At 46.0% G+C, this 13,382-nt stretch overlaps 1 protein-coding gene across 1 annotated transcript in view; it reads right to left on the reverse strand.

Moving 5' to 3' along the window:
* LOC139379618 (wnt inhibitory factor 1-like) overlaps nt 1–13,382 on the reverse strand; it is a 54,915-nt gene that overhangs the window by 14,505 nt on the left and 27,028 nt on the right. The window contains exons 5-6 of the mRNA XM_071122417.1: nt 6,436–6,531; nt 4,864–4,959 (exon numbers count right to left, since the gene is read on the reverse strand). Coding sequence (XP_070978518.1) covers nt 4,864–4,959; nt 6,436–6,531 — 192 coding nt within the window. The remainder of the gene's footprint in view (nt 1–4,863; nt 4,960–6,435; nt 6,532–13,382) is intronic.

Genomic DNA, 13,382 nt, shown 5'->3' on the forward strand with positions numbered 1-13,382 from the left:
GTCTGAACGGTGTGTAAGTTGACTACACAAACAATTTGGAATTTTAAACACATGAACGTTTCTTATAAAAAATAAGAAGTGATGCAGTCAGTCCAGTCCTCAACTCTTAGACAAGAGAGACTGACAGGCGTAGTGTTGATAATAGCCCTCTGATTACACTGCAGCTCTGTTCTGGACCAGCTGCCGTTTTTCTAGGCCCTTCTTTGCAGCACCTGACCATATGACTGGACAATAATAATCAAGATGAGATAAAACTAGAGGCTGCAGGACTTGCTTTGTGGAGTGTGGTGTCAAAAATGCAGAGCATCTCTTTATTACAGACATCATCTTTACAACCATTGAATCTATATGTTTTGACCATGACAGTTTACAATCCAAGGTAACACCGTGTTACCTCCGGTGGCTAGCTAGCTAGCTAAAATTGGCCCATTCCTAAATTTGCCATGGATGGAGATAGGGATTTGGACTTGTGGTGTTACTTAATTCTCCATTCTGGCTAATGATTATAACGACAATTCTGATCCATGTCACGACCTGACCTTAGAGAGACTTTTTATGTCTCTATTTTGGTTTGGTCAGGGTGTGATTTGGGTGGGCATTCTATGTTCTGTTTTCTTTGATTTTGTATTTCTATGTTTTGGCCGGGTACGGTTCTCAATCAGGGACAGCTGTCTATCGTTGTCTCTGATTGGGAATCATACTTAGGCAGCCTTTTTTTTTTCCCTTGTTGTGATTGTGGGAAGGTGTCTTTGTTAGGGGCACTATAGCCGTTGTAAGCGTCACGGTCGTGTTTCTTTTATCTTGTTTTGTTGGTGACGTTTTACAAAATAAAAGAAAATGTACGCCCACCACGCTGCACCTCGGGTGTTCCTTGAACGACGGCCGTGACAATCCAACCGTAAATTCATACATTGTGCCCCTGGCCTGAGAGGGTGGAAGTTCAACGTGTAGCTAGATGTAGCTGGCTAATGTTAACTAGCTGGCCTGGCGCATCGTTGCCCATGAAAGGAAATTAGGCGAGCGAGCATTTTATCCAGATAGCCAGGGACAACAACAACTAAAAGTGTGTACTGTGTGACAAGAGTCATATACCGTTTAGGCAACATGAAGGAGGAGGATGGCATTGCTGGCGTGTCTCTACAAGTACGGTGAGTCAACATGTTTTTTTCTACTTGCAAGCAAGCACACACACAGACACACACACACACACACACACACACAGAGACAGACAGACAGACAAACAGACAGACAGACACACACACATAAAGAGAAATCAGTACCATGGACAACCACGTCATATTTAGCTTACATTGATTGGACTAAATAGTTTTCTGGTATCTTTTAGTTGTCACTGTACTAGACTAAGCAGAGGTGGTTAGATGATGTTGTAATGTTGATGTTGAAATGGTGCTGGAATAGCGGAGGCAGCTCCTGTTGTCACTGTATTAGACTAAGCAGAGGTGGTTAGATGATGTAATGTTGACGTTGAAATGACGCTGGAATAGCGGAGGCAGCGTCTGTTTTCTTTACGACTTGCGGTAAAACTCTCCATGGTTCTAAATCAATAGTTTAGTAGTCTGATAAAATGTTCCGGAAACATTAACGTGCTTGAGCGTGTAACTGTTTGTTACATGTGTTTTGTGGACTTCATCAGACAGATGTTGCTCTCCTGTTTTGTGATGAAACAAAAGGTGTGATTGAGTTTATTCTGCCACTGTGTCTTCTTATTGTCTCTGCCTCTAAGCTTTACAGGAATATGGCTCTGAATATATACAGGAACACCTCCGCCATAGGCATTCCTATCTCTTCTGTAGGCCCTACATCAGTGGTTCTTAACCTGGGTTCGATCGAACCCCAGGGGTTGCCTGTCTGCCTGCCTGTCAGTCTCAGGGGTTCGGCGGAGGTCAAGACACACAACCAGATTACAGGCACTGGTTACAGTGAGCAGCTTCCTCTTGAGCGGACAGCTTGATGAAAACCAATCTATATTCGGGACACCCAGAAAATAGACCTATCTGCTAACAGCACACACATTATCAAGCATTGCACACATGTTATCCAGATAATGAATGTCAGCACATGTTGGCCTATATAGCAACACCCTAAAATAGGAGGCTTTATATGAGGTAGTGAAACTGCAACCACAACACTTTTAACAGCATTAGACATGAGATCATCTATAAGCTTTACAGGAATATGGCGCTGAATATATATACAGCAACACCTCCGCCATAGGCATTCCTGTCTCTTCTGTGTATGTTATATCCCTGTATTGCTACTGCTGTATTATCAAAGGCATTATCTAAGTGAGTCTCAGAGATGGCCAGTATATGAATGTTATCAGATGTAGTTTTTTTCTCCAGTTATTGATCTCATAAACCTTATTTCTACGGCTATAGTACATATGATTAATAACATAATAATAACAGCTCTCTCACTCTTCCCAGTCTTTTGATTAATAACATATATTTGTAGACCTTTCCAGCTCGACAAGAACATTGTCTGGCTAATAGAGTCAGTCAACAGGGCACTTGTGAGTGTCAATTGGTGTATGTGATGTGGGGCTGAAGCTACTGACCCAGAAGCTAGGCTCTCTCACTCCTACCAGTCTTTTTGGGAAGGAGGGTGGACAATGAGCCTGTTGTAGTGGATGTAAACAATGTCCCTACGCTCTCTGACAGCTTTCACGGCTTGGACAAGTTATTTTCCGCCTCTTGTGTACAGCTTACGAGAAGTCTTCGTTAAGGAAGATGTTTTGTTAGTCTCAAGTTCTTGGCTCTGTCCAGAACATGCCATCTTGTCCTTAAACCTCAGGAACTTGACCACATATAGGCCTGTGTCTGTCACCTGGGCTGGTGACAGGTTTTCCAGACCTCAATCTTCGCATGATCCATCTGCAGCTTTTAAAGTGATAATTTGTCTTCCTTTCTCCTCAGACTTGTCCCAGTGATGTGAATGTAACAGTTTAGCTTTCATCCGTCCCCTCGTTGGGCTCAAACCAGGGACCCCCTGCACACACCGACAACAGTCACCCACGAAGCATCGTTACCCATCGCGCCACAAAATTCACGGCCCTTGCAGAGCAAGGGGAACCACTACTTCAAGGTCTCAGAGCAAGTAACGTCACCCGATTGAAACGCTATTAACGCGCACCACCGCTAACTAGCTAGCCATTTCACATCGGTTACATGAAGACTCTGGTATGCCATCCACAACAATGTTATTTCACCTGGATTGTCCCTCTAGATATTTTCCCTCTAGACATTCCCCAGCCATCTGTAATAATGATTCACAAAGAGAGTGCTGATGTTATCTCACGTGAACTTACAGTTTGTTGTCATCTTGCTGCAAGTCTCTTTCAGGACATCCAGCTCTCCCTGAGAGAACTGCAAACTGTTCTTAATGTCCTGGACCTCTCTGGTCAGATCGTCTTAATGTCCTGGACCTCTCTGGTCAGATCGTCTTAATGTCCTGGACGTCTCTGGTCAGATCATCTTAATGTCCTGGACCTCTCTGGTCAGATCATCTTAATGTCCTGGACCTCCCTGGTCAGATCATCTTAATGTCCTGGACCTCCCTGGTCAGATCATCTTAATGTCCTGGACCTCTCTGGTCAGATCATCTTAATGTCCCGGACCTCTCTGGTCAGATCATCTTAATGTCCCGGACCTCTCTGGTCAGATCACCTTAATGTCCTGGACCTCTCTGGTCAGATCATCTTAATGTCCTGGACCTCTCTGGTCAGATCATCTTAATGTCCTGGACCTCTCTGGTCAGATCATCTTAATGTCCCGGACCTCTCTGGTCAGATCACCTTAATGTCCTGGACCTCTCTGGTCAGATCATCTTAATTTAATTTAATTAATATTTAATTTAATACATTTTAATTTTACAAAACTTTTTTTTGTATTTGGACTAAGTTCTTGGAAGCTATTTTCCTGTTGTTGTAACATCTGCTTGAAGACATATTTTCTGTCGTTTAAAAGATTCTTCACCTGTGAAAGAGAGACACTACTGTGAAAGAGAGACACTACTGTGAAAGAGAGACACTACTGTGAAAGAGAGACACTACTGTGAAAGAGAGACACTACTGTGAAAGAGAGACACTACTGTGAAAGAGAGACACTACTGTGAAAGAGAGACACTACTGTGAAAGAGAGACACTACTGTGAAAGAGAGACACTACTGTGAAAGAGAGACACTACTGTGAAAGATTCTTCACCTGTGAAAGAGAGACACTACTGTGAAAGATTATTCACCTGTGAAAGAGAGACACTACTGTGAAAGAGAGACACTACTGTGAAAGAGAGACACTACTGTGAAAGAGAGACACTACTGTCTGGAGTACTACAGTGGTACTCCCACCGGCTTTGGTTTTGGATGCCATGGTAACAACGTAGGCTGATGTTGCTACTCCACGCAGTTCCAGACAGGACAGGTCGCAAGGCAGATGGAAACAGTAACAAACAGCAGGGATTTAAGACAGCCACAAGCCTGGGACAATACTGGGCCTCAGCCACAAGGGCTAACCACGTCTCGGGCTGTGTTCAAGCTTTCAGGAAACCTTGCTAGCTTGATAGCTAGTTAGCAGCTAGGCTAGCTGCTACGCCAAGCAGCTCTATAGACTTTTGGAGGATCCCTGGACAGATAGTAGTGGTCCCAGCAACTGATGCTAACCGCGTCGCAGGATCCCCCTCTCAAAAGGTAGCTAGTAACCAAACTTCATCAATAGAACCCCTTTTCAGAGACTTTGAAAACAACAGACCGAGCTCGGTTGGAGTTCGTTGATCCCCAGTGGTGAATGAGGTGTGTTTGTCTGGGGTTATGAAATGTGTACTGTGTCCGTGTTTCAGGTGAGTGTACCTTTGTCACAGCTGTCTCCATAGTAACCAGGTGGGCAGATGCACACCCCCGGACTCATACACAGTCCACCATTCAGACACCTGGGAGAGCAGAGGGCTGGGGGGAGAGCGGAGGAGGACAGGAGAGGAGAAAAATCTACGTCAGCAACCTCAAGTATTTAATTCACCTTAAGCTGATTGTAACCCTTCACCCTTCCAACACTACATTCATTGCGATAATGAATGTTTCACTTAGCGCTGCCTGTAGAAGGCACTAAAGAGCCTTAGTACTGTTGAGTCTTGGCCAAGAATGAATATCGTAAACACAATGTCTCAAGACCCGTCGACACCCTAAAATAAAACTCAGCCGTTTTCACAGAACACTTCTCTTTAAAAACCCATAGTCTACTCTAGATGCCTCAAAGCCTCGACACGGTCTCCATAACGGATGTTCCTCTACGTAGTTCTACGGACATTTTTTGCGGCTTCATTTTTTTGTGTGTGGGGGGGGGCGACCCAAAAGGAGCTCCATAGCCCTGTTTGAGTAGACGGTGAAATCCCCGTGGAGAGTCCTTACTGTTCATATGATACAAAGACAACAACAAAATACAACATTGTTCTCCACCCCCTCAGTCAGTCTGTAGCTGGACAGAGTCTCTCTCTAACCTCTTAAAGCCTTAAATAGATGGAACACGTGGTTGTCACCGCCCAACCTGCCTGCCTGCCTGCCTGCCTGCCTGCCTGCCTGCCTGCCTGCCTGCCGCCCAGCCTGCCTGCCTGCCTGCCTGTCTGCCTGCCTGCCTGCCTGCCTGCCTGCCTGCCTGCCTGCCTGCCGCCCAGCCTGTCTGTCTGTCTGTCTGTCTGCCTGCCTGCCTGCCTGCCTGCCTGCCTGCCTGCCCAGCCTGCCTGCCTGCCTGCCTGCCTGCCCAGCCTGCCTGCCCAGCCTGCCTGCCCTATCTGCCTGCCTTCCTGCCTGCCTTCCTGCCTGCCTGCCTGCCTGCCTGCCTGCCTGCCTGCCTGCCTGTTCTCTCCATTTAACTAGTCTGGATGGAGCCTGTTGAACCAGTGCTTTGTAATTTCCATGATGTTTTTTAAGTTATGGTGCCTTGAGGCAACGTTAAGCCGCAGCAAACATAACCTTTTACAGATTCATTAATACGTTTAAATGCAACGTGGTGGTTCTGTTGTTGTCTGAAAATGACAGGCCTGCCTGAGCAGGACTGGTGTCTCATAACTGTGAAACAACACACAACCTCTTCTCTTTCTCTAGCCTTTCATTTCATAAGGTTTTATTTGGTTTGTTTTGTTGTGGAGACATTCCAGGAAATAAAAGAAGATATTCCACCCAGCATTGTTGATGTGGGCCAAGGAGAAGGGGAAAAAAACCCACAAGAAAATAATTTTTATTTAATTCTATAGAATGAGCAACTCAAGCTATTGTGTTGACTGTGTGCTGTGTACTTACTGTATATCATTATGGTAGTGATGGAAGATAGATGGACTAGCTTGTGTGCTGTGTACTTACTGTATATCATTATGGTAGTGATGGAAGATAGATGGAATGGCTTGGATGTACAGACGAGACTAGACGTACCTTTCTCACAGTGCGGCCCGTAGAAACCATCCTGACACTCACACACCTGTCTCTCGTTGCAGAACCCACCGTTACGACAACCACCTGGACATTTAGCTGTGGAGACAGAGAGAGAGAGGCGGGGAGGAGAGAGAGGGGGGAAGAGAGACAGACAGAGAGGGGGGAAGAGAGACAGACAGACAGACAGAGAGGGGGGAAGAGAGACAGACAGACAGAGAGGGGGGAAGAGACAGACAGACAGAGAGGGGGGGAAGAGAGACAGACAGAGAGGGGGGAAGAGAGACAGACAGACAGAGAGGGGGGAAGAGAGACAGACAGACAGAGAGGGGGGAAGAGAGACAAACAGACAGACAGAGAGGGGGGAAGAGAGACAGACAGACAGACAGAGAGGGGGGAAGAGAGACAGACAGACAGACAGAGAGGGGGGAAGAGAGACAGACAGAGAGGGGGGAAGAGAGACAGACAGACAGACAGAGAGGGGGGAAGAGAGACAGACAGAGGGGGGAAGAGAGAGAGAGAGAGGCGGGGAGGAGAGAGAGGGGGGAAGAGAGACAGACAGAGAGGGGGGAAGAGAGACAGACAGACAGAGAGGGGGGAAGAGAGACAGACAGACAGAGAGGGGGGAAGAGACAGACAGACAGAGAGGGGGGAAGAGAGACAGACAGACAGACAGAGAGGGGGGAAGAGAGACAGACAGACAGAGAGGGGGGAAGAGAGACAGACAGGCAGACAGAGAGGGGGAAGAGAGACAGACAGAGAGGGGGGAAGAGAGACAGACAGAGAGGGGGGAAGAGAGACAGACAGAGGGGGGAAGAGAGACAGACAGACAGACAGACAGAAAGGGGGGAAGAGAGACAGACAGACAGACAGACAGACAGACAGAGAGGGGGGAAGAGAGACAGACAGAGGGGGGAAGAGAGACAGACAGACAGACAGACAGACAGACAGACAGAGAGGGGGGAAGAGAGACAGACAGAGAGGGGGGAAGAGACAATAAAGAGACAGAACACGTGAGAAGAGAAAAATAACAGTTGAGATGAATGAATGGCTAGTGGAGTCCTCCCTCCTTTCCTTTCTTCCTCCATTCATTCCTTCTTTCCGTTCTTCCGTCCTCCCCCTTCCTCCTCTCTCTGACACTCTCCATAGCCTGCCATCTCAGAAGACCACTTCAAGGGAACCACATTCCACTACAGTGCAGTGAGATCCCATGGACTTCCATCCCAAATGGCACCCTATTCATACATCCAAATGGCACCCTATTCATACATCCCAAATGGCACCCAATTCATACATCCAAATGGCACCCTATTCATACATCCCAAATGGCACCCAATTCATACATCCAAACGGCACCCTATTCATACATCCCAAATGGAACCCTATTCATACATCCAAATGGCACCCTATTCATACATCCCAAATGGCACCCTATTCATACATCCAAATGGCACCCTATTCATACATCCCAAATGGCACCCTATTCATACATCCCAAATGGCACCCTATTCATACATCCAAATGGCACCCTATTCATACATCCAAATGGCACCCTATTCATACATCCAAATGGCACCCTATTCATACATCCCAAATGGCACCCTATTCATACAGTGCCTTGCGAAAGTATTCGGCCCCCTTGAACTTTGCGACTTTTGCCACATTTCAGGCTTCAAACATAAAGATATAAAACTGTATTTTTTTGTGAAGAATCAACAACAAGTGGGACACAATCAAGAAGTGGAACGACATTTATTGGATATTTCAAACTTTTTTAACAAATCAAAAACTGAAAAATTGGGCGTGCAAAATTATTCAGCCCCTTTAAGTTAATACTTTGTAGCGCCACCTTTTGCTGCGATTACAGCTGTAAGTCGCTTGGGGTATGTCTCTATCAGTTTTGCACATCGAGAGACTGACATTTTTTCCCATTCCTCCTTGCAAAACAGCTCGAGCTCAGTGAGGTTGGATGGAGAGCATTTGTGAACAGCAGTTTTCAGTTCTTTCCACAGATTCTCGATTGGATTCAGGTCTGGACTTTGACTTGGCCATTCTAACACCTGGATATGTTTATTTTTGAACCATCCCATTGTAGATTTTGCTTTATGTTTTGGATCATTGTCTTGTTGGAAGACAAATCTCCGTCCCAGTCTCAGGTCTTTTGCAGACTCCATCAGGTTTTCTTCCAGAGTGGTCCTGTATTTGGCTCCATCCATCTTCCCATCAATTTTAACCATCTTCCCTGTCCCTGCTGAAGAAAAGCAGGCCCAAACCATGATGCTGCCACCACCATGTTTGACAGTGGGGATGGTGTGTTCAGGGTGATGAGCTGTGTTGCTTTTACGCCAAACATAACGTTTTGCATTGTTGCCAAAAAGTTCAATTTTGGTTTCATCTGACCAGAGCACCTTCTTCCACATGTTTGGTGTGTCTCCCAGGTGGCTTGTGGCAAACTTTAAACAACACTTTTTATGGATATCTTTAAGAAATGGCTTTCTTCTTGCCACTCTTCCATAATGGCTAGATTTGTGCAATATACGACTGATTGTTGTCCTATGGACAGAGTCTCCCACCTCAGCTGTAGATCTCTGCAGTTCATCCAGAGTGATCATGGGCCTCTTGGCTGCATCTCTGATCAGTCTTCTCCTTGTATGAGCTGAAAGTTTAGAGGGACGGCCAGGTCTTGGTAGATTTGCAGTGGTCTGATACTCCTTCCATTTCAATATTATCGCTTGCACAGTGCTCCTTGGGATGTTTAAAGCTTGGGAAATCTTTTTGTATCCAAATCCGGCTTTAAAACTTCTTCACAACAGTATCTCGGACCTGCCTGGTGTGTTCCTTGTTCTTCATGATGCTCTCTGCGCTTTTAACGGACCTCTGAGACTATCACAGTGCAGGTGCATTTATACAGAGACTTGATTACACACAGGTGGATTGTATTTATCATCATTAGTCATTTAGGTCAACATTGGATCATTCAGAGATCCTCACTGAACTTCTGGAGAGAGTTTGCTGCACTGAAAGTAAAGGGGCTGAATAATTTTGCACGGCCAATTTTTCAGTTTTTGATTTGTTAAAAAAGTTTGAAATATCCAATAAATGTCGTTCCACTTCATGATTGTGTCCCACTTGTTGTTGATTCTTCACAAAAAAATACAGTTTTATATCTTTATGTTTGAAGCCTGAAATGTGGCAAAAGGTCACAAAGTTCAAGGGGGCCGAATATGGCACCCTATTCATACATCCAAATGGCACCCTATTCATACATCCCAAATGGCACCCTATTCATACATCCCAAATGGCACCCTATTCATACATCCAAATGGCACCCTATTCATACATCCCAAATGGCACCCTATTCATACATCCCAAATGGCACCCTATTCATACATCCAAATGGCACCCTATTCATACATCCCAAATGGCACCCTATTCATACATCCCAAATGGCACCCTATTCATACATCCCAAATGGCACCCTATTCATACATCCCAAATGGCACCCTATTCATACATCCCAAATGGCACCCTATTCATACATCCCAAATGGCACCCTATTCATACATCCAAATGGCACCCTATCCATACATCCAAATGGCACCCTATTCCTACATCCCAAATGGCACCCTATTCATACATCCCAAATGGCACCCTTATGGGCTCCGGTCAAACGTTTAGAGTTCCACAACAGGGCCTGGTTCAAAGCAGACTGAAAACCATCTCTCTACAACAGGGCCTGGTTCAAAGCAGACTGAAAACCATCTCCCTACAACAGGGCCTGGTTCAAAGCAGACTGAATACCATCTCTCTACAACAGGACCTGGTTCAAAGCAGACTGAATACCATCTCTCTACAACAGGGCCTGGTTCAAAGCAGACTGAATACCATCTCTCTACAACAGGGCCTGGATCAAAGCAGACTGAATACCATCTCCCTATAACAGGGCCTGGTTCAAAGCAGACTGAATACCATCTCCCTATAACAGGGCCTGGTTCAAAGCAGACTGAATACCATCTCCCTATAACAGGGCCTGGTTCAAAGCAGACTGAATATCATCTCCCTACAACAGGGTCTGGTTTAAAGCAGACTGAATACCATCTCCCTACAACAGGGCCTGGTTCAAAGCAGACTGAATACCATCTCTCTACAACAGGGCCTGGTTCAAAGCAGACTGAATACCATCTCTCTACAACAGGGCCTGGTTCAGAGCAGACTGAATACCATCTCCCTACAACAGGACCTGGTTCAAAGCAGACTGAATACCATCTCTCTACAACAGGGCCTGGTTCAAAGCAGACTGAATAGCATCTCCCTACAACAGGACCTGGTTCAAAGCAGACTGAATACCATCTCTCTACAACAGGGCCTGGTTCAAAGCAGACTGAATACCATCTCTCTACAACAGGGCCTGGTTCAAAGCAGACTGAATACCATCTCCCTACAACAGGACCTGGTTCAAAGCAGACTGAATACCATCTCTCTACAACAGGGCCTGGTTCAAAGCAGACTGAATACCATCTCCCTACAACAGGACCTGGTTCAAAGCAGACTGAATACCATCTCTCTACAACAGGGCCTTGTTCAAAGCAGACTGAATACCATCTCTCTACAACAGGGCCTGGTTCAAAGCAGACTGAATACCATCTCTCTACAACAGGGCCTGGTTCAAAGCAGACTGAATACCATCTCTCTACAACAGGACCTGGTTCAAAGCAGACTGAATACCATCTCTCTACAACAGGGCCTGGTTCAAAGCAGACTGAATACCATCTCTCTACAACAGGGCCTGGTTCAAAGCAGACTGATAACCATCTCTCTACAACACAACATGAAGGAGAAGCCTTTGAGGTGGTAATGGATGTCAACAGAGATGTCAAACTATCCTTCTTAGTCCCGGAGATCTATCGGCGTGTGAGGAACCCTTGTTTCTGTCCAAAACGGCACCCCTATTCCCTACATAGTGCACTACTTCTGACCAGAACCCTATATAGGGAATAGGGACAGTACCTTAACACTGGCACCAGACAACATGTGGCCAGAGTCACAATAAGAAAACAATATCGGTGGCCCAAAAAGCTCCCTATTCCAATTTAGTGCACTACTTTAACCAGGTCCTATAATAGGACTCTGATTTAAAAGTAGTGCACTATCTAGGGAATAGGGTACAATTTGGGATGTAACCACTCTATCCAACACAAGGAACAGAGGGAGGGATGAGTCTGGTTTCAGTTAACTCAGGATTCACTCCATCACTCTATCCAACACAAGGGACAGAGGGAGGGATGAGTTTGGTTTCAGTTAACACAGAATTCACTCCATCACTCTATCCAACACAAGGGACAGAGGGAGGGATGAGTCTGGTTTCAGTTAACTCAGGATTCACTCCATCACTCTATCCAACACAAGGGACAGAGGGAGGGATGAGTCTGGTTTCAGATAATTCAGGATTCACTCCATCACTCTATCCAACACAAGGGACAGAGGGAGGGATGAGTCTGGTTTCAGTTAACTCAGGATTCACTCCATCACTCTATCCAACACAAGGAACAGAGGGAGGGATGAGTTCGGTTTCAGTTAACTCAGGATTCACTCCATCACTCTATCCAACACAAGGAACAGAGGGAGGGATGAGTCTGGTTTCAGTTAACTCAGGATTCACTCCATCACTCTATCCAACACAAGGAACAGAGGGAGGGATGAGTCTGGTTTCAGTTAACACAGAATTCACTCCATCACTCTATCCAACACAAGGGACAGAGGGAGGGATGAGTCTGGTTTCAGTTAACTCAGGATTCACTCCATCACTCTATCCAACACAAGGAACAGAGGGAGGGATGAGTCTGGTTTCAGTTAACTCAGGATTCACTCCATCACTCTATCCAACACAAGGGACAGAGGGAGGGATGAGTCTGGTTTCAGTTAACTCAGGATTCACTCCATCACTCTATCCAACACAAGGGACAGAGGGAGGGATGAGTCTGGTTTCAGTTAACTCAGGATTCACTCTATCCAACACGAGGAACAGAGGAAGGGACTCTATTCTATTTCCTATATAGGGCACTGCTGTTGACCAGGGACCATAGGGCACTGTTGTTGACCAGGGACTATAGGGCACTGCTGTTGACCAGGGACCATAGTGCACTGCTGTTGACCAGGGACCATAGGGCACTGCTGTTGACCAGGGCCCATAGTGCACTGCTGTTGAGCCTCTCTACTGTTGACCAAGGGCAATAGTGCACTGCTGTTGACCAGGGCCCATAGTGCACTGCTGTTGAGCCTCTCTACTGTTGACCAAGGGCAATAGTGCACTGCTGTTGAGCCTCTCTACTGTTGACCAAGGGCCCATAGTGCACTGCTGTTGACCAGGGCCCATAGGGCACTGCTGTTGACCAGGGCCCATAGTGCACTGCTGTTGAGCCTCTCTACTGTTGACCAAGGGCAATAGTGCACTGCTGTTGACCAGGGCCCATAGGGCACTGCTGTTGACCAGGGCCCATAGTGCACTGCTGTTGAGCCTCTCTACTGTTGACCAAGGGCAATAGTGCACTGCTGTTGACCAGGGCCCATAGTGCACTGCTGTTGAGCCTCTCTACTGTTGACCAAGGGCCCACATCAAATCTACTATATACAGTAGAGAGACTATATACAGTAGAGAGACTATATACAGTAGAGAGACTATATACAGTAGAGAGGCTATATACAGTAGAGAGACTATATACAGTAGAGAGGCTATATACAGTAGAGAGACTATATACAGTAGAGAGGCTATATACAGTAGAGAGGCTCTATACAGTAGAGAGACTATATACAGTAGAGAGGCTATATACAGTAGAGAGGCTATATACAGTAGAGAGGCTACATACAGTAGAGAGACTATATACAGTAGAGAGGCTATATACAGTAGAGAGGCTATATACAGTAGAGAGACTATAGAAGTAGAGAGACTATAT

The sequence above is a fragment of the Oncorhynchus clarkii genome, chromosome 21, assembly GCF_045791955.1.
Source record: "Oncorhynchus clarkii lewisi isolate Uvic-CL-2024 chromosome 21, UVic_Ocla_1.0, whole genome shotgun sequence".
Lineage (NCBI taxonomy): Eukaryota > Metazoa > Chordata > Actinopteri > Salmoniformes > Salmonidae > Oncorhynchus > Oncorhynchus clarkii.